The sequence below is a fragment of the Calidris pugnax genome, unplaced genomic scaffold (assembly GCF_001431845.1).
Source record: "Calidris pugnax isolate Ruff unplaced genomic scaffold, ASM143184v1 scaffold13, whole genome shotgun sequence".
NCBI lineage: Eukaryota > Metazoa > Chordata > Aves > Charadriiformes > Scolopacidae > Calidris > Calidris pugnax.
The window spans coordinates 18,488,205-18,510,814 of record NW_015090810.1 but is presented as its reverse complement, the minus strand read 5'-3'; the positions used below and the strand labels follow the sequence as shown (position 1 = coordinate 18,510,814).

Sequence of the window (22,610 nt, the reverse complement as noted above, 5' to 3'; positions counted from 1 at the left end):
CCGGGACTGGCGGGGCGGGGGGTGGGCGCCCGTGCTGGGGACAGGCCTGGTTGTCCCTCAGCGACCAGGTTGTCCCTCGTTTGCCTTCACCTAGAGGCCGCGCCTTAAAAAAAAAAACCGGAAAACTCCCCGTAATTGTCGTTTTTATGCGTCTGGTGTGTTTAACAAGTTGTAAGGATGCTGTGTTTTCTGCCTCATGACGTTGTTTTGAAGGCGTGCGTGGCCATAGGACATAAGCAGACCTTACTTTTGAGCTCTTAGGTGTGTTAAAACCAACGGCAAAGAAAGTGCTGGCCATCCATGTTGGTAATTTGAGAGTATCCATTCATGGGAACGGTGTGGCTTGGATATCTGCCCCCCACCCCGGTGTCCCTGGGGTTAATGGTCATCCCTGATGAGGAATAATAATACAATAAAAGAGGTGAAGGCCTTGACATCAACCGGGCTTTATATCAACTACAGCCTTTATATGAACTCTAGCAACCAGGTTATCCCTTGTTTGCCTTCACCTAGAGGTCACATCATAAAAAAAATGGAAAACTCCTAGCACTGTTGTCATTTTTCTGTGTCTAGTATGTTTAACAAGTTCTAAGGATGCTGTGTAATGACATCGTTTAGAAAGTATGTGTGACCGTGCGTCGTAGGTCAGTGTGTTATGTGTGAGTAAATAAGCAGGTCTTACTTTTGAGCGCTTAGGTATGTTAAAACAAACAGCAAAGAAAATGCTAGCAATGCATGTCGGTATTTGAAAGTATCTGTTCATGGGAACAGTGTGGTTTGGATTTCCATCCCCGCCCCGGTGTCCCTGAGGTTAATGGTCATCCTTAATGAGGAATAAAAATAATAGGCTAAGGCCTTTATATCAGTGGCATAAACCAGATGGATTTGTGTAAGCCTTTTGTTCCAGCACAGCAAAACAGCCATAATTACATTCTTACACCTATTTCTCATCTGGAAAGTGCTTGAAGCGCTTACCGTGCATATTCAGCATTGCTATAATGTGCCCATTCAAGGCTGACGTTAAGGCTCTGTTGGATGTGATGCAGGATTGTAATGGATGTGAATTTATTAGCAAGCTTAATCCCTTAGGTTTTGGGTTGGATGTCGTTTGAGGTGTTGCATGCAGCTTCAGATGAATGATGCCATACAGCTTCTTCAGTTCATTTTAGTACATTCCATATATAGTATCATCATGCAGTCAGTGCGACACATACTCTTGAGGGGCTCTTTTCTACAGAGAAGTAAAATAGAAATTAAAAAAAGCTTCCTAACTTTTGTGGTTTTGAGTACTTACTATTGCTAAGTGTTTTAAATTTACTAAACCCACTGCTGTAATGTTGTAGGTAGCTAGGTCAAAAACAGGGTGTTTATTACGAAGAAGCAGGGAACCTTACATTTGCTGTTCCAGGGTTTTTGTTTCTGTGAGAAAATAAGTTGTGTTCTTTAGTCTTCCCACATCTGAAATAGAAGATAGGAATAGCTGCCTCAAAATTTTAATACTGCAGATGCAACTCTGGCATTATTCTGTCTTAGTTAAGGTATATTCAGGGGTGGGAGGGCATGTTTTATGTTTTGGTTTCCCCAAAAGAAGGGATTTCACTGTAGACCCCCCCTGATATTATTGTAGTTATACAGCTTCAGAGCTGCATGGCTAAGTTCTGTAAACGTAGTTAAACCAAAACTGATGTGCATATATGCACTTTGTATCTAACACTTTGGGGTTCTGATCTCAGTTGTACCTTTTAGGCACTTCTCTAATATGTTTTAGGTGTATTTTCTTACAGAAAAGGCTTGAATGTTTTCTGAGTAAAAGCTGCTGTTTCTTACAAGCTATTTTTAGACTAATATGGAAGATGCTGTTGTTTAGCAGTAACTACCAACAAATGCAAATCTACTTTCCTTCTGTGAAGCTTGATGTCATGTAGCTGGCCTCAAAATGCCAAAATAAAGTATAGTATGACATTTATCTTCAGTGTATTCTACATCTAGTATAATATACTAAGATTTTCTCTGTGTTGATCTATCTGATTATTTTGAATTGGTGAATGATTCACTACCTTTAAAACTAGTCATGGTTTGCCATGTGCCTGCTTCAGATTTTCATCTAAAGAATATACCAGCTCGTTCTGCTGCTTGCATGAGCCTCATGGACCATAGTTGTCAATTTGTTGCTCAAAAAAATAAGAAAATATATCAAATGAGCCTACAGTTGGGCTGAAAGTAGCCTGTGAGAGGTTTACACTTAGGGTGCATCTCCAGACGTGGTGGCATTGAGAGGTGATTGTCCAAATAACAATTACATCTTCGCCTGCCATGGCTGAAACTAGAAAGGCAAAGATGCAGGTTGATAGTAGAAAAAGGAAGGGTGTGACTCCTTTGCTGTCTATACTTATCCTTCCCATCCCAGCCATCCTTCACTTTTTGGGCCTGACATCAGTGAATACAAATTTGGTTGAAGCTGTGAATGTGTAGTAGAGTGAATGAGCCTTTGATGCTGGCAGCAGCAACAGCAAGCCTTGTCTCTGGAGCTGAGTAACAGCAGGGATCCCGCACTCCCTGCTTCCCGTTTTTCTTCTGGCTGCAGTAGGAAATGGGGGATGACTGTTTACCTGAGGCAGCTGCTGGGAAGTGGGATGGGGAGGGATATACATATAAATATAAATGCCCAAGTAGGGAGTGGTGATCCCGTAAGTAGGCTCATGCAAGACTTGGCTCAAATATATCCAAAGAGATTATAGTTTATTCTGCCCTGTTGCGAGAGGATAGTGTACTAGGAAAATTATTTGTTTAGTTTTCATCAATAAAGTGCTGTGACAATTTTGAACTAGTAGGGAAGAATTTGTGGAAAAAGATATACAAGGTACAGTGGCTTCAGTGAATAAAGTAATTTATTAAGAAGGTAAAAAAACAAGTCACTACTTAAACAAAATATGTCTGACCAAAAATATTTGGGAAATATAACTAGGGTGCTTAGTGTTGTTTATTATTAGTTGTGCATTGAAAAAGCAGAAGGTATTTCTTTTTCCGGTCTAATCTATGAATTCCAAGTATGCATGGGAGACTGAGATCTACCAGTTCAAAAACATGAGATCACAATGTTTAGGAGCAGTTAGTTCAGTACCTACAAGTAGTATTTCCTTTGGTAAGTAAATAAGATGTATTTAAATAGAGAACAAGGTTTTGTATTTTTTCCTTGTGTAGCTTCTATAATACTAAGTAAACAAAAGTACAGATAATGAACACGTCCCAGTTTCTTCCAGAAGCAGCTTGGCATACCATCCTGACAGAAAATAGCAACACACAATTTTGTAATAATAAAGTAATAAAGAAAAAGCACTCACCAGTTTCTATAAGAATGATAATGTAAATCTGAATAAGTATAGTGAACTGTTTAATAGTGTTCATTAACATGGTATGTAGCTCAATTTAAAAAAACATTAGTAGAGAAAATATTATGTTTAGTTTTATAGAATCAAATTTGGCATTGTCTACTGTGTGCGGAATTAAATCACGCAAATGTTCAGATATAATAATAATAATTGAAGAGCAGGATGTAAGTCACTTCATCCCCATTGGTGTCGCCTTAACTGTTAATAATTTGTCATTTGTCCATTTGTTTTTTCAGTGCTGGGAAGGTATGTAGAAATACAAACCTTAAGCAATCAATGAAAGTATAAAATTTCTTTAAAAGGTGATTTACAGTCTTTGGTGTTACAGATTAATCTGCAGCATGACCTTGTAGGCAATCCCTGGCTTGCTTCCATCAAGGCTGCTGTCTTTCCTGGAGGAAGCAGGGAATGGCTTAGTGATTCTTGCCAGCTACAGCCCAGCACGAAGCACAGCGCTAGGAAAGACCTTGCATAAGTGTGCAGAGATGCACTGTTTTAGCTGCTGGGGTACATGCTTTTTCATGGGAGTAGGTGCTCTCCTCTCCTTCAGAGCAGTGGAAGGGGCAGCTCTGCAACTCATAGGAACAGATTTCTCATTTGCACACTGCCTTCTTTATTCTCCTTCTTGCTCACAAGGAACTGAGCGTTTTTAGACTGGCTATTTTGGTCTCTGGAGGCACACAAGGAAAGAAAAGGATGAGTGATGGCTGCTTGCGTCAGGTGGGAAGGGGCCAGATGGCTTCTGTAGAGGAAGAGTGAGGAGCAAGTGCTCGGTGGTAAGGTTTGACATTCCAAATCAGAATGCAAGTTTGGACCAAACTGAAAATTATTTCAAGGAAATTAAATTTAGTTTCAGGTTAGTTGTTTTGTACATTTGCTAGCAGCAAATAACTCTTCACTCATATAGTTGTGAATAGATAAAATGTATTTTTGTTTGATTTTTGTCCTCTGTATTATGAAAATTTCACGTGTTTCTATGATATAGCTTAAGTCCACACATGAAGTTTACTTCCTGTTTTACAGTTTCAGTAGGATCCCAGGGCTTCTGTATTATGACTGAATATAGATCTCTGAAACTACCAGAGCTTGAACTGGATTTGTGGTTTTTAAAAACACAACGTGTGATGTTAACTTGACACTTGTGGAAAAAGAGCTATTACAGTGACAAAAATTGTAGCTTCTCTTTTTCACAAAAAAATTAGTAAGAATTCTGCAAGAACATAATTTCTCTTTAAAACCATACCTAACTTTTTAAAATAGAAGTTACACCTAAGAGTTGAAAGCTATAATTTTATCTTTTTTTATAATAACTTTTGTGAAATTTAGCATTTAACTTGCCCTGGTAATTAGGCTTGTTGCTACTTTAATGTTTCTAGCCTGTCCAGGTGTGTTTTTTAAATACGAGCATCACCAGTCAAGGTCCAGATTTTTTTTTGGATGTTGCAAGGAAAATATATTTTCACTGATTTTTATTAGCATGAATTACATTGAATGCTAAATGTAAATTCTAATGCTAAACATGCCAGCAATGAAACTTTCTTATTTCATGGTATCAGTAATGTTTTTCTATAATGTTACTATAGAAGTCCGTAATTCTTGGTTATTGTTTTCCTCTGTCCAATACAATGTTTTCCCATACTTGATATTGAGTGTGTTAATTTAGCATTGCCTGATGTAAGGTAATTACCACGGCATATATTTTACTATGTTTCTAATAATCTAACTCCCGTAGATTTCAATAGTGAACCAAATGCTATATAAAAGCATAATGCTAATCTGTACAAAACCTAAAATACCTCCTTTTTTTTTTTTAAAACTGGATTTGAAGAAACGTATAATCTTACACCCTCTGCTTTTAATTTTCAATTGTGGTGGCTTCAAATGAGATGCTGTTCTATTAAGGTAGCCTAAAGAATTTTTCACATTTGCTGGGATTTTTTTAATTGATTGAAGGGACTAAAAATTTAAGAGCTTGGGGGGAAAGAAAAACCCCACTGACTGAATAGGTTTACCCAGAAACTCCTTGGATTATTTCAGTCTAGTGGTTTTAGCTTTTCTTGTTCTTTAGATGTTTTAATCTTTACAAATTCTGTAAGTTTTCTTTGTGCTGACCACTTGCTAATCTTAGATGCAGAGGTCTTTCACAGGTCATGCTTCTGAAGTTTTAATCCTGACATTTGGGGTTGCAGTTCTCCAAAATTTGTACAACTCATACCACTGGGGCTCAGGTGTTTTTTTAATCAGTCATGTTTTGAAGAGGATTTTTAAAGTTGTTGGAGGAAATGAAATGCAACTTTCTAACTGAAAGAAGAAGTGATGAATATGTGGAGTTCTTGCTTTGTTGTCTAGATGGTTCAGTAAATTAATGTGGCTGACATACTAAGATATATGTTGAAATCCAAGTTCCTCGACAAAGATAATTAAGAAGAACTAATTTTCTGGCAATGTCTATCATTAATGTATCTTGAAATATGCCAAAATCTGTATACTCTACCAAAAAACAATGGAGAAGTTGCATCAGTTGTTACCTGCAGCACTCCTTTTGTGTGCTACAATGTTATGATATTTTATTTATTTTATGATAAAACTGGCTTACAGGTTTCTATTGTGGTCTTCTTTTGGTTGCTAGTTCTTTTTAAATCCCTTTTTTTGTAAGTAAGATTTTAATATGCTATTTCACTCAGACTTTTAAAACATCTAAAAGATACACAAATGTATATCACAGAAGTTTGCAGTTAGTGTGTATCATTGGAACAGTCAGTTACAGACACCTCTTTTTGACAGGTAATTAATTACATTTGGTGGGTTTTAGTACTTAATCACCACTCTTAAAAATACCTTATTCCGATGGAGGCAGTTTATTTTCTTTCGGGGGAATGTGAGGCAGGACAGTGGTACAATTTTGTCTAATGTATACTAGGGCTTCCATTAAACTACCTACACTAATTTTATTTAAAGCAGCATGATTTTTTTGATGTAGAAAAGGCAATGTAACAGATTTGGGAATGGGAGTCAAACCTTGATTGGTCCTGTGGTATCAGATATTGACTTTTTTTGCCAGCTGTGAAGCATACATATTTTTAGTGTCTATTTGTGTTATTATTTGGTTGATTTTTACTATATTTGGCAAGTAAATTGAAAGCAGCAATCACTGTATATTTCACAAGGTATGTTTTTTGTGATACTCAGAAGCAATAGGATTGGTGAAAATTACTGTGTTTGATGCTACAGGCCGAGCCGGAGCTTGTTTTAGAAAACATATGTGAAGTTAATTTTAAATTTTAAGGATGTTTATACATTTTTCTAGGAAGCTGGTGTTTCGTGCAAGTTTTCTTGTAAGGCTGTTTGGCTATGTGAATTGGCATAGAAGACAAATATTGTGAGCTTGTGGGTCCTGCTGTTGTTTCAGTAATCAGTGCTTTAACTCATCCTCTTCCCCATAGTAGCCTCTGAGGGAGCCTTTGCTGGCGGTGCAGGCAGGTTCCTGTGTCCCAGCCATTCCCTGCGGAGAGGAACAGTGGAGACCAGCTGCTGCCCCGAGCTGGGTGGTGCCGCACCTTGCCTTCAATCTGTTTGTGAATGTTTTCAGTGTTCACATGCACCACGTTTTGCAACATTTCGGCCCTGGAGGTGGTGATGCTAATCATAATTAATAATCTACTGAGCTTGTAAATATTTAAATTGACTTTCCCCTTGGGTATTGAGTGAATCTGGGGCAGAGGTGGAAAACAGAACTTGTTAATCCCAGCTCTGCATATGGTACTGAAAAAAGTGACTAAAAATTTAGAGATTTACAGAAAGGCTAAATACTTCATGTGATCTTGATGAGGAGTTGTCATTAGTAATGATAGGAATACGTCTGAAAAGAGGAGGTGGTATAGTCCTCTTCTGGTGTGGAAACTTACATACCATGGTAAAAAAAAATAATTATTTTCTTTTAGGTACAGCATGAGTTTGACAGACATCAGCTTCTATTTCAGCAGGCTGCACTGCTGTAGATGTGAAATGGATCAATAAATCTATTATTTTATTGGCATAGCTCAACACAGATCTCCAAATGAAATAAGCTACATCAAGAAGAAAATATCTTTTGGTGGGTAAAACTGCATCTACAATAAGGTTTTGCTAAAAACTGCTGTGCTTGGAGCATGGAAACATACTTCTATCCGTTAAGTTGGGAAAACATTTGCACACAACCCAGTCTGCAGTTGATTTTACTCAGTTTGGGCCTAATAAACAATCGGTGAAGGCAGAACAGGAGACTCCTTTTACTTTGATTTGTAGGTCGATAGCCACTGATGTTAGCTTGATAATATACAGGACTGTCTAAGCCAAAAGCAAAGGTGCTGCAGATAGAGTTAACGAATAATCACTAAAACCAATCAGCAGACAGACGTAGTTATTCAATAATAACTAAAAATAATCAGAGAAGCTGTAATAAATAGTAGAGTAGGTTTTGTTTCAACCACCATAGTTTAATTTAATATTCACTAAAAGTTGGATGTGAATTGCCTGTGTTCCATTGCAACATGAAGGGTTTTAAACATATAAAAAAGTCATACATGGAAACTGATCATCTGTGTCATGTATCACACTATGAAGAGATCCAAGCAAAACTGTTCTTAGTGTCTCCTTATGTTATGGAGTTGTCAGTTCAAGTGGCAGGCTGTAATTTATAGATCTCTTCATCTGTGTTCAATATATGGTGGCAAAAATTCAATGTAAAGCGCAAGAAACTTAATTTTCACAGTTTTTACCCCAAAGGTTTGTGTCGTTAACATACTTGCAGGAAATGCTTTATTTCTGGGAATGATAAGGCCTTAGAATTGAATAATCTTTGCCTTTGGTAAGTTTAACTAGACTGTTCGTGCTGACCTCGCAGTTAAAGGATTATGAAATGAGTTCCGTAAAATGAATTTAATGCTGTTTGAAAATTCTATGAATAAAATAATGATCACAATTCAGCCAATTCAGTGAAGAAGCATGGTACTTCTAATTGATTTTTCTACATCCAGTCTAAAAAGATAATATCTCAATAATGGATTAAAAACTGACACCGAATTCAGCATGCAGCCCTTCATGCAGCACTCGTGCTCTGTATCATTTCCTCTAAGTATTAATCAGGTTTATGCAGCTGACAAAGCATAACTCAACTCAGTGTGCTAATAGGTGGTAGCAAGTGGCTTTTAAAGGACAAAACAGCAGACACAAACTGAGTGTTGTTTGTAGGGGGGCATACCTGTTCTGGTGGTGTTGTAATTGGCATGAATAAGATGGTGATAATGCAGTGGCTTTGGCATCTGCCTGTACATGTCAACTGAGTATGTTCCCAAAATTTCCATGGAGCTTGAACTCTACCTGCTGGCAGGAGCTTCACAAGGTGTTACTGCATCTCTGCTGCTGCTGTTGCTTTTGCCAAGTGAGTTATTGCCATTGCTAGAAATGTCAGTGTGTTATATTGCACATTTTTGGTGTGTAGGCATGCCCTAAATTTATTATCAGTGTTAAATCTAAAGCAAAGCATCTTTAATATTTGCTCTTTCCCCTTGTCATTTCTAGTGTTTTAGCATGTGTCAGCTAATGCACTCTTAAAAGAAAAAACAACACAACGAAAACAAACACAAAAACCAAAATCAGGCTATATATAGCCTTAAATTTTTTTAATTGGGCGACGGAACTGAGTGTACAGAGCTCAGGCCTCTGTTGTGTGATCCGTCATGGTTAGTCTGTAGGTGCTCTTGAAGGAATAGCAGAAATGCTTGAAACTCCAGTAAAATATTTGATGCCAAATCCATTGGTTTCTCTTCTGCTTTATTTTGTTGTTTTTTTTTCACTGTGATGATTAGAACTTGTTTTTTTAACAGCATTTGTAGTACATTCAGCTCAACCGGTCAGGGTTTTGTGGTGGTTTTTTGTTAACTGACTCCACTAAATGGACAGCTGTTCTCAAGTTGGCTGGGTTCACCTGCTGGAGTGTGACTGAACGATGTCGTGGTTGAAATCTCTGATAAGGAGAATTTGTCACTAAATAAACCCAGCCTCGGAGCTGATAGAAGTATAAAAATTTGTCTTAATTTGCTAGATCATCAATTGCTGTACAACTTGCTGCAGACCTTTGGGACTGGGGATTTGACAATTCTTCAAAAAGCTTGTCAGAAAACGTGGAATATATAAAAGTTCTATTTAGTCCTGAGGGCAAACAAAACCTGAGGTGATACTATGTTTACAGCAATTGTTAAAAAAGTAAACTGCACGCCTTTTATTGTATTTTTCTCCCTCTGTTAAGTGGTAAAAGTAAAACTTTCTGTTCTGTTTTACAAGAATTAGTGCTGGCACAAGTGGGAATTTGGAGAGGTAGACAGAAGAAAAGGGACAGGGTTGTGACACCGGGAATAATTCTAAGGCCAATCTGAGCAATATTCAGTATTATATATGTTGTACACTGTAGCATTTTTCAGAAGTATAGGAGGGATTGGTACATTTTCAGGACAGTTTGTATTATTCAGTTCAGCTCTCAATAGTTCAGCCCCGAGCAGAAGTCACCACATGTTCATTTGGGCTGAAAAGTTGGGTTTCTTAGGCTGATATTTAAAAATTTAAACAAAAAGCACTAACCAAATCCTTCAAACTGTTTCTGAGAATTGAGCTAGCAGGGAAGAATATCTCTTTTATGTAATAAAAATATTTTGGTAATCAGGCAAACCTTTTTAATGCTATTTAGGAAACCTAAATTTGGCTGGAGAAAACTTCCCAGATTTCCTGCTTTTGTGTGGACTATAATTTTCAGAAGCCTTAATTAGAAGTGAGTGTGGGAGAAATAGAAGGTAGCAAAGAAAACCTGGGAAACAACGAGCAGCCAAAAGGTGAGGTTAGGTATGGCACTGGGTGTGGAGAAAAAGAATGGTGAAACTGAAGTTGCACAGGTCTAGGTGCCAAACATTTGCGTGGTGAGGAGGAGGCTGTGAGAGAGAAGAGGTGCAGTCCTGGTGGTGAAGGAACAGGACTGCAGGAGAGGGGAATGAAGAAGCTAGTAGAGAGGGACTGAGCCTGGGAAGCAGTGGGGTTAGACCACGGCATGGGAAACTAGTGAACTGGACTTGAGTACGATTGCTGGAGGAATTGGTATTGGGTTACTTTGTGGTGGGTGTCAAGACCATTGGAACTAGGAGCAGGATTCCTGGGGGATAAGACTAGAGAATCCCCAGCAGTAGACCAGCACTTGCCCAAGAAGTTTAAAGAATGAGAAATGATTCTCTGGGTGGGCAGTAGCAGTTGTGATGCAGGTAGCTGATTAGTCAAGATACTTCTGCAAAAGTCCAGCCTGGTTACAGAGCCCATCTGCCTCATGAGGCGGAGTCCAGACCTTCTGCTTGTTCCTTCAGAAGCATGCAATGTAAAGCAATTAAACAGCAGTCTTTCCAGTAGTTAGCTGGCCAGTTATTTCCAAGAATGCCTCTTGTATGTATGGTTGTGATCATAGTGTCATGCACCGCTTTGAAACGGCTTCTGTGGGAACTGATTCAGCTGGGGAAAGACACGTGGCAGGGCTTGCTGAGATAGCCCTGAAGGATGGGAATGAGCATGGGAGGCATAGTGTGTGGCATAGGTTGTGTAACCTCAGTATACAGTGTTGGCTGTTAGGCTGTAACAAAGATTTGTGCCTAGGCTTTTCTCCTAAACTGCCTGCTTTAGCTTGCTTTGGAGCAGGCAGCGGGATGTCACCAGGGAAGTGGGATGTTACAGCAAAACAGGCGGTGTGACAGCATAGCCAGGGCCAGAGGCGGTCATGGGACAGGGGCTTGTTCTATGGGGTTATGGTCCGTCTCTTTTCAGGTGTGATCTCTAGAGCAAAGCACTTAACTGTCCCCAGGGAATCCAAGTTTTGTTTTCCCCAAGATATCTACTGGAAACAGTCTGTGAATTGCATCCTGATGGAACTCTACAGAATTTGTAGAGTGGAGGCTGTGATACTGTTTTCCCTGAAGTAAACCAAACTGGGAAGCATAGGGTACCACATATCTGCAGATTTTACCTTCATGTGATTATGAGATTTTATCATAATGTGGTTGGAGATCTCGTTTCTGAAATTTCTAAAATGTCTAGGATAATATTTAATTATTTATTTTAAGGTTGGCTCTCTACTGAATGTATTAATGAAGAGCTGGAATACCCTCAATAATAGGTAACAACCTGGATACTGCTGCGTATTCTAAATGTCATCTGGCTCCTTCAGCAGTCCACTCAAACATGGATGTGGTCTACAGCTCTCTGCCTGTTGAGGGCTAAGTAGTTTTGTGTTATTTGTATATCGCTACTTCTGAGCTGGTATGGACTCTCAGAGCAGAACTTGAAATACTTTGGATGGTACTGTAATCGCAGCAAACTTTATCCACCTACAGGTAAATGAGAGAGCACACAAACCTGTTTATGTTACTTTTAGAGTTGATCTGATGCCGGCATTATTTTTGAAAAATGTGTGCAGCTTGCTGCTATGTGACTTGAGTTGTGTGATTACGTACTCTCCTGGCTCATAACATCATATATCCTGTAAAGTAATCTTAGGTTTAGGAGCTGAATGTTGCTAAGCAATTTGTATTTTATTCTCTTTATCCAAAAAAATCTTGTGAAGGCCCTTCTTGAGGCTTTAATTCTTGACAGTTATAAAGAATGTGTGACTCACATGGGAATTACTTAATGCTGTGTTTATGGGATTACTTGTGAAATTTTAAACTTGCTTTACCTGTCTACATGAAGCACTTCCCTTTTCTTTCTCCTTTCATGGCTATGTTGCCTTATTAAAGAAAGGAAAGGGCACTGTTTATGTACATGGGTACTGCTGGTTAAATAATAGATGGCCTCTGATGTCATTTTGCTATTTGATTGCATGGCAAAATTTCAGTCTAAGAAGTGTGTGAGTGAAAGCAATGTTTTGTATTAAGCTTTTCAGTATGTTGAAAAAAAAATGCATCTTTTTATTTGAAAACACAGCTTAAACTTGTGTTTTATTGCGGTAATAAAACCTCAGAACAACCTGAGTAACATATATGATTTATTAGCTCTAAGCAAGTAAAAATGTTCTTCTTTGCTTAAGTTGTTGCTGTAGCTGACACCTGTCAGTAGTTACAAGATGACTAATTTGAGGCGTACTTAACAATATCCTCTACTCTTGGAAGGGCCATGATTTCAATGGCCTCCCACACTTCGTGATAGTCTGAGCAAGATAGAGAATTTACACGTGTGTCAGACATTGTCTAGTCTTGGTAAATAACTTACTTCTGACTCTGTCTTCTCATCTCCAAGTCATCTTTTTCGACCATCTCAGCAGTTGTGTGAGTACCATTCATACCTTCTGAAGTGCTTTGATGTGCTTAGACCACAAGTGATAGTTTTTATTTTTTCCTCTTATGGTTCATTACTTTCCAAAATGGAGCTATGCTTGTTACTAGGATAATTTTGGCCAAAAGCAAGGTGCCTTGTTTCTTTGAGTAACATCAGTTTCTTTCATGTATGTCTAGATCATTTGGATTGAAGGCTTATGATGATGAGGCACTGCTGTGTTCTGGGTCTTGCTTTTGGGAAGTTACAAAAGAGCAGGTTCTGGTAGCTGAGTGTTGCCACTCTGTCTCCATCCTTTGATTACTGACTTCTTGGGACTGTTTTCAATGTAACAGCCAGATTTTCAGAGTGTGTCTGTTTGTGGCAAAAGGGGATGACTTGGGGACACCCACTGTGCTTCAGATGTGGTCTTGCATAATGCTTGTCGCAGAAAATCTCCCCGTATCCTTCATTCCGCCCAACAGCTTTACAAAATAACAGCTGTGCATGCAATCGCCTGCTCTAATTTGCTTCTGCTGTTGCAATTAGTTACAAGGCACAAAGTCACAATACAGACTCGGTGTAAAGCAGAAATAATGGCGCCTTCTGTACTGAATGAGAGAGCTGTGACTTTGGTCTTTCTGACTGTGCCTCTCTTTAATGTGTTGGTGCCGACTTAAATGACACACTGTAATGAGAGAGGTCTATTGATGTTCACGGTCATGGCTCTCTGTCTTCACTTTTCTATGGTTTTTCCAAACCTCAGCACTTTAATATTAATTTTTACTTACTAGATACGTAACTGAGGATGAATAATTTTAGGAAAGAGTTCAGTTATTTTCAAAAATGGGGCTACAAAACCCACATTATTTTGCCCATGCAGGCATCTTCTTTCCTCTTCCCAACTCACGTTCCTGTGCTTGGTGTGTGGTCTTGAAAGATGGTGGTGACGTGACAGCTAGGAGTTTTTGTGTTAAGGACATACCTTCTGCTTTCCGTGTTTAAAATCTTTTTTAATTTAGCTTTCCTCAGGTGGTAGAGGAAAGGTCACAATTTTGCACATGTTCAGTAAGGACTTTTGACAGTTATTCTGAAGGTTTGACTCCATGTTGAGCAGGAAGATGGTTCAAGAAACATAGGAAGGAGAGGGAGAACTTTATCTGCAAGGAAGTGGTGTACAGCAGCAGAGTAGGAACCAGCTCAATAAAGAACACGGAGAGGGAAGAGACTGAGTTTGGGTCACAGAGACCAAAGCAGATGAAGAACATGTTGTGTGGGATATGCTGGGGGTGAAAAAGAGGTATCAATCAAGACAGGAACCGTGGGAGTCCTGGCACTGGGTGGCAAAGGAATTGAAACTTGGAAGTTATGGGGAAAATACTGAGAGTGAAGTGAAATCTGGGGAGATGAAGCTGTGTGTGCAGCATCGCAAAACGGAGCTGCCCGAAGAGGGAAGCTGTGCTCCTGTCATCGTGGTTCTGCCACTCCTCTGCTTTCCATCTTGAGTGCTTGTGCTTGTTGAGCTCCTCCAGGAGCCAGCTCTGCAGCAGAAGCCTGTTGGAGCAGCTAACAAATTGAATCAGCTCACAAAAGGGGGTCTTGGGGGAGCAAACTACTGGAACTGAGGGGGTGTGTTAATGGGAGGAGCAGTATGACCTGCCCCCCGTGGCAGTAGTGGGGTGTTAAATCTCCTGACAGATGAGAACTGCAGAGGTGACAAGAAGCGATTTGAAGCACGGAGCCTGCTGCAGAGGAGAGGGAGCAGGACTGAAGCAGTAACAGATTGGGAAGAAAGGGTCAAGTCTGAGAGGGAGAAGTTGGCAGAAGAATCAGCCTGTTAAAAAAAATGTTCCTTCTCAAAATGCTCAAAAGAGGATCCATGATTTTTTAAGTCTTGCCATTTATTGCTGTCAGCAACAATTTGTAAAAGCCAGAAGAAAGGTGCAGATTTGAATGGCAATAACAAATTAACATCCATTAGTAAAAGCAGAAGAGGTTTTTGCGGTAGGTCTAAAGGCTCTGGCTCTGCTGATCAGTCTTGATATAATTTGATCATCGTGCAATTTATCCCTTGTTTAAAGACCTAGGGAATTATGCATAAGGGAAAGTAAAGCTTGCTTAAAGCTGTAAAATAAAATATAGGAAACGTAAGCACAGTCTTAATTTGTTGCACTTAGAAATATGCACCATTATCTTTATTTTTAGTCAGTGTCTCTGCCTTAGCCAGAGTAAAGAACGAACAGTATTGAAAGACCTCATGAATATTTTGTTTCTCATCATAATTCTGTCTTACTGTGCCCTATTCAAATTCTGCTCTGAGTGACTGTTAATTTCCATAAGCACTCTGTGAGTGATCTCCTGTAGTGAGATACTTTGTTTCATACATACATTAAATTTTCACTGTTCTGCATACAAAGAACTGAAGGATGAGAGTTTAAAAAAAAACCACACCAACAACCCTCCCCAAAACCCACTTAGCTGCACACGTTTATAATTATTAACCTGGCAAAACTCAATTCCATATTATGTTTTTCTGTATCCTTCCGATCTGTAAATAAGACCCCAGGACTTGAGGAGTGTGGTGGAATGTATGGGCTAAGTCTGGCTTCGTCCCAGGAGCTCTGCTGGGTTCCAGAGTCAAAACGTGTGCCTCCTCTATTTCCAGGGTGCAATGACATTGTCCTGTCCCTCTGTGCACTTGCCCATCTTGCCCACTCTGGATATGGACTGATTTGTAGGTGTGGTCCATCCTCGTCAGTTAAAAAGAAAATCATGAGTTACTGTTGAAAAACTGTTTATGAATACTGTTGAAATACTGAAATAATGTTTTGGATTCTGTTTTTTGGGGTGGGGGGGTTGGTGGGAGAAATGCAAAGGGCTGCCGTGCAGGAATTTTACAGCTCATTCTGATACTCAGATGAGATGCAATAGTATTGCCAGTCTGGGTCATTGGGAATATTGAAAATGCTTATATAATTGAGAGTTTTACCTTTTTTGATATCTGTAAGTCTGAAGCTTTAGATACCTGGACATTTCTCCTAAAACGCCTTATTTGAGTATGCAATTTACCATTTTAAATACAATATAAAGTTAGCATAGCAGTGGAGTATTAGATATCAATTAAAAATATAGTAAAACCCAACAAGCATGACAAAAAACATGTGCCTCATGTTAATACTGTTCTCTTTTAAAGAGGCTTTCTGCTTTTGCATAAGAAGTTATGGGCTGGTTTCTATGACATACCAGGAGTTCCTGCTTAGCCAGTATGTTTTGTTTATTTCCCTGAATGAGATTTTATAAAATACTGAGTATCTGTGATTGTTTGCCTAACTTAGCAAAGGGTTGACTAGTTTCTTCTTAATTGTAATCTTTATGTCAGCATTAAATAGCAGGAGTACCAGAGATGACTTCAGAGTCCAAAGGTTGATGCAGAAGCCACAGCTATTATATCTGGATATACTCTTAACTAAAATACTCATGGAAATAGGTTTAATATGGCTTTTGTGTGTAACCTTTCAACATGTTTTAATTCTGGTTTTTTGAGGCCATGGCTACAGTCATCTTTATTATTTAAGGGCACCTTCCCCAAACTCTCAGCCTTCCTTGTGCCTGCTCTGACACTTGTATGGCTGCATGGAAAGCCAGGCTGTGGAACTGATGTAGCTTAAAAAAATATATTTTTTTCTTGTGTTTGTCTTCCAGTAGATCCATTTCCTTTCAGCAGCAATGCAGCAACACAGATTTAAGTTAGATTAAAGTTAGCACGTAACCATGACTTGACCTGTCATCGAAGTATACCAGTAGGTGTGGGAAGTAGATTTTTTTTTTTTCTAGGGTTTGCTCTATTTCTGTTTTACTTTCATCCTTTGAGAGAAGGGCTCATGTCTGAGGGTGACCATTTAGACACAAAGGACCAAATTGAGCAGAGTGGACGCCAGAGGTGTGATGTCCCACACAGCATATCTGTTCTGTAGAATTTCTGAAATTTATGTGTGCTAGGAAGAGTTTTTTGTTTTCTCACCCATTCTCATTGGTGAGAATTTATGTATTGGATTCCTTCAGCAATTTCGATATTAGCTTTTATTTCACCATAACGAAGCAAACGATGTGCCAGCATCTGGGTGCAGATGACCTGATATAGCCTTTTTAAATGTGAACGTGTTGTTGTATACCAGAAAAACTTAATCATTCTTTTTCTACCTTCTTTAATTTGCATTAGCATAATTAGAAGATGGATTTGCTTTAACTCTTTTTTTAACCCTTATTGCAACAGGCTAGGCAAGTTCTTATTTGCATCTATAAAATATGCTTGGGAAAGATGAAAATGATCTTTGCCTGAAGTACAGTGCTCACAAACACTCTGGGCTTTCAGACAAATCTATTTTATGTCAAAAATCTAAAGGTAGCTAACTATTTCATAGTAAATATTACCAATCAGTATGCAAGCTGCCTCTGAATGTTGTAAGAATTGTTTCAAATACTAAAATATTCTGATACTTAGTAGATAATGTTTTATATATTATAAAGTAGAAATAGAAAGCTGCTAAAATAGCAGTTCTCTTATTATGTTAATGTGGACAGATTTTGCAAAACACAGACTTCAGGACCTGATGTTATGTTACTGTGTCTTGACGTAAGTTGGATCATTCATTGTAGAAGGTTCTGCTGTTTGTGTTTTCAGGATAGAGCTCTGAGCAAGGTGTTCTCAAACCTGTTGCTTAAAATTGTTTCTTTTTGTTTTCCCCTGCTGCAGGTGTGATGGACAGGTAGCAGAAGGTTTCACTTGGCTATCAGGGAATCAGAATGACCGAGTGCTTCCTGCCTCCCACTTCCAGCCCCAGTGAACACCGTCGGGTAGAACACAGTGGGGGTCTTGCTCGTACTCCCAGCTCTGAAGAAATCAGTCCAACAAAATTCCCTGGGTTGTACCGCACCGGTGAGCCTTCACCACCTCACGACAGCCTGCATGAGCCTCCAGATATAGTATCTGATGATGAAAAGGAGCATGGGAAGAAGAAAGGAAAATTTAAGAAGAAAGAAAAAAGAAGTGAGTAGGAAACTTCTCTTATTTCATGCTTATAATTTCTCTTTCTCTCTTTCTTTCTCTCTCCCTCAAAATTGCTTAATATTCTCAGTAGAACTTGTGTGTGGTGTGAAGGAAGGGAACTCATAAAAATACGCTTTGTGCAATACCTGTTTCTCTTCCAAAAAAACCCCACACCTTAATCAAAAAATGGATTTGGTTTTTGTTGCACAGATACACATGACAAGCACATGCCCTGAATTACTAATAAACATGTCTATCCAAAACCTTTAACGATGTATTGGTAATTGCCTGGCATGGGGTTCTTCTAATCTTATTATCTGTTCACATTCCAAGTGGAGGTTTCCAAGTGTATTTCCAAATAGATGCTTTTTGAAATTTTAGTTGAGGTGCTAGCTAAAATAAAACTGTAAGTTTGACCTGAATTTTGTACTTTTAAGTTTGGAAGAGTCAGTTTCAACAACTTTGACCCTTTTTCCTTATGTCTCCCCTATGCAGAGTTTGCTGCTCTGTACCATCTCGAGTTTTTATGTGCACATTGCACCATTATCTGAGGAGTAATAAAATGTGTCCTTTTTTTTCTCTAGCTTCTCAGTTTAGTCTGATCATGCATTTTCCTCCAGCAGTGCCCAAGTACTATTGCAGAGTTCAAAAATGTGCAAGCCATTGTCAGGATCTGAATTTACTAGAACTGACAGAGTAAAGGTTAGAAGACAGTAAAGCTCTGACTATGGAATCCATTCTGTGTCAGTGTATCAGTGTCCGGAACAGAAATTTTCATTAAAATAGCATATCCCTCCTCCAAACCAACAGAAAATTCTGGAAACATGAAATAGTTTTTATTCAGTAGAATTTTTCTACATACTCTGAAAGAACAAAGCACTTGGAATTCGTAAGCTGATACTCAGCACTTTCAGTACCAGAAAGATCCTTACTGTCCAAATCTCTGAAACCTAAATGTCAGAGCTCAAATGTTAGTACATTTTTAACTGACATTTATTTTAGCAAAATATCGAAATAATGTTCATCATCTACAGTGCCTGTATCTCTGATGCCTGGAAGGTCTGGATGCCAGTGTACGTTACCACTTCTTAGATGTGAATTTTGGAAGATTAAAAACAATGAGACAGCACACAATTTTCTGCATGTTAGGATGAATATGGTGACTATTTGTAATATACATGCACATATTTAAATAATTAGTCTTTAAGACTTTGCTGACACTGCACTGCTTTCAATCAAGCCTGTTTCCTGGAATGCAGGATTTGTTTCTACCACAGTTTAGAAGAAATACCGGTATTAGCTGAAGATAATTAGCTGAAGCTGTGCATAAAGGATACTGTAACTCAAAAATATATTATCTTCCAGTTAAAACTGATAGTTTAAATTCCTGCAGGTTTTAAGAAAACTGATTCTTTAGTTTTTTTCTTAGTGTAAACAGTATTAACCTGATACAGAGTATTGAATTGGTGATGAAAATTCAAGCTATTATTCTTCTTTGCAAATCAGCTTTCTGTTACAACTCTGAATTAGGCACCTCTAAATTTGGAATTGTTACAAGTCAGCATTATCCATAGGGTGGGTTTCTTTGTGGTGTAATTCTGTACGTCTCATGGTGATAGTCTGACTGAAGGCTGAAGAGGAAAAATGCTCCTTCAGCAAATGCAGGCAGGTCTGTGCACATGAGCACTGTAACGGCTTTCTTCCACAAGTGGCTGCAGCACGTTTTAGAGCTGATGTAGAGCAATTTTTGTTACTTAGAAGAGGCTTTAAAGGTACAGAAAATCCTCAAAAATGTGAAATGTAGGAAGAATCAAATTATCTCTTGCAGCTGTGATATAAAAAGCATTCTGCATTTCTTAGCCCTATTATAGGTATGTCATATAATTACCAGTCAGGTATAAGGGTAAGTTACAAACAAAGTTTTCAGTATCTCTCATACAGTCACAAAATGGTCATTATTGTAAATATACCCTGAACAGACATTTTAATTATGTAAATGACAAGGGGTTTTTATAGTTGCTTAACATGGTTGATTTTAAGAGTTCCAGTTCCAGCTTTATATTTTGTTATGCCTTCTGTACTTTTTGTTCTTCAGTTTCTTCCACCTTTTAAATTCTATTGCATGTGTTCAGATTGGGTTTTTTTTCCACTTTTCTGGCCAGCTGCTTTGATTTGGACAATACACAACCTGCTATGGTCATGTTATTTGGGATTTAAATAAATATAATTGAACATTTCAGTGAGAAAAAGGCAAGTGTTGATATTAAATTATGACATTCAATATTTGTTGAACTTCATCATATTAGTGAATTAATGACAAGGTCATCCAAGCTCCTGAAACTGTATGTAACCTTGATCCTACAAAGACTTTGGGGTATTTCAATAGTACTCTAAATGTAAGCTTCAGAAATGCTTGAGGAGCAGGAGGGTGTGTGGAGACGGAAAGATAAATACTCCAAATTTACTCATTTTAGTTTTTCAGGTAAATTCTTCTTGCTGGAGTAATATACTCTTAGCTTCAGCATTATTACCTATTTTAAAAAACGCATTTTTGTATCCTACCAAGGGATCTTTTTTCCTATGTGAATAATACAATCATTTGATATTTTTCATGTTAATGGCAGTAACTTAATAATATACAGCAATTAGCTGGGGGGAAAAGTTCTAAAAATTTTTGGAGGTGATAGAAAATTAAATTAAATATTGGGGTTTTTTTTATGTGGAAGGACAATTACTGGGAAAACAGTTTCAGCCACTGATTTCTTTCTCCATTCCTCTGTGACAGTCTGTTGGTTAGCTACAGAGTGAGTTAGATTAGGGGACAACTTAGGGGTTAAAACTTGTTTTCTTTTTACTGAGCTAGTTTTAACTCAGACCTGTTTCCTGACTCAAAACAACCTTTGTCCGTGCAAGAACTTGTGCTGTGGCAGCCTGTGAGCAAAAACAGATTTATTTGGTTTTTTAAACAATAATGTTTTATATGAGAAAGTGACCAGAGTAATTATTATGTTTTTTTAATTGTTAACCTTCTATCAGTAATCACATCTTGATAAATTCATAGGATCTGCCGTTCATTGCAGAAGAAATAGGCTGTAAGTAGTACTTAAGGAGAAAAACCTATTCTGCTAATTAGAATTTCTGTAGAGTCTGTATGTAGTAGATCTTACTCTGCTTATTTGTTTTACTTTGGAGATTGATACTGTTGGACAGGATGAGTTTAATATGAAGATAGGATTTGTTGTTTAGAATAGTTTTCATTTTCTTTATCTAATTCTTGAAAAATGGAGAATTGGTTGAATTGTAAACTAAACTGTCTTTTGAAAGGACAGTAGTATCATTGGTATGAGCTCTTCTGAAATTTTCAGGAAATATTTTTGAAGACCAGATCCCTAACGTGGGGCCTCCTGTGTGTCCTTTTGGGATGTAGATGAGGGATGAAATATTCCTGCTGTTAACCTGGGGACCTGCTGCAAACAACCTTTTGTCCAAATTGGGTGCTAACCTCTATCTTCTTCTGAATTACTGAGTAGAGGTTCCAGCAATCCGTAACTCCACTAGGTACCACCAGGTGGAAGATACCAGTTTATTCTGTCTTCCGTCATCTCAAGGGATTTTTCTCCAAAATAATTTCCGCTCAGGAATGTGGACATCCAGCAACTGTGCAAAAGCTGTAATAGCATTCCCAGCTGTCCAGGGAGAGCGATGATGTGATAAGTTGTCTCTGTGCTTATGATCCTCCATTTCTGTGCAGAGTGCTAATGGAGGTGCTCTGTTAGAAATTATGAGGCCATTGTCATCCTACAAAATAACCAAGTAACTGCTATTGCAAACAAAATGTTATTTTAACTGATCTGGTGTGTGGAGAAGCTCTGAATACAGTTTCCAGATCTACAGAATAAGAAGTTACTGGAATTTTTTACCCGTGATAAATGTTAGAGGCTCCTCATATCAAGGTTTATCTCTCTGTGTTGCTACGTCCTATTTTACTGACAAATTACTGTGTCTATCTATAGATATGTGTATTTATTTAGCAAAATACCATTTGCAAACAGTTAAAAAGTCTGCCTTTCGATGCCAGTAATTATTTTAAATCAAAATAAAGAAAGGCAAATTCCATATTTCAACTTCATTTGCTCTCCTTGTGGTAATCTGTGCAGTAATCTGAATGCAGAATTAGTTTGGGAGTGCTGTGCTCACATCAGGGACCTGAATGTATATTAAAAGCAAACTGATCTGATTGAAAGTTGGACAGTAAGTGTTGGTAGTGTCTAGAGTGAGGAGAGGAAATAAAAGCCATCTACCCAAGCTCATTACACTCCCATGTGTGTCTTACAGTTTTATTTAGAAATGGTATACAAGTTGGTGGCAATCCCTTGAATGACTAATTGAAATTAGATAACTAATGCTAGCATTGCACATCGGTCTGTATAGTCATATTTGACTGACTAATTCTTCCCTATGTAAAAGCGATCTATATTTTCTTTCAGTGAATTAATTACAGATGCATGCAAATTTCCTTAGGGAGCCAAAATCAGATGTAGAGGTATAAATGGCTTAAAACCTAATCAGAGTCCTGATGCACAAAATGTATCCTGCGGTAGGTAATGCAACCCCTTGTGGTAGCAATAAATACTATAGCATGAATTTATAGCTTCGTTGGAAGAGCCAGGAGAAGTATTCCCAAGTATGGAGACTGATAGGAACAGTGGCCTTGCTGCATGACAAAGCTTTTAAGCCTGTAAGTTAGATTTTTCCGGAGCAACACTGGAAATTATTTATTTTTTTAAAGAAGTTTTAATAATTTTCAGTAAGATAAGGGCTATACTTGAGCATCACAGTTAAAATAACTGCAGTTGAAG

At 38.3% G+C, this 22,610-nt stretch overlaps 1 protein-coding gene across 1 annotated transcript in view; it reads left to right on the top strand.

The window, feature by feature from the left end:
• Positions 1–22,610, top strand: part of RALBP1 (ralA binding protein 1) — a 35,870-nt gene that overhangs the window by 1,157 nt on the left and 12,103 nt on the right. Inside the window, exon 2 of the mRNA XM_014938651.1 lies at positions 17,458–17,751. Coding sequence (XP_014794137.1) covers positions 17,508–17,751 — 244 coding nt within the window. The 5' untranslated portion in view covers positions 17,458–17,507. The remainder of the gene's footprint in view (positions 1–17,457; positions 17,752–22,610) is intronic.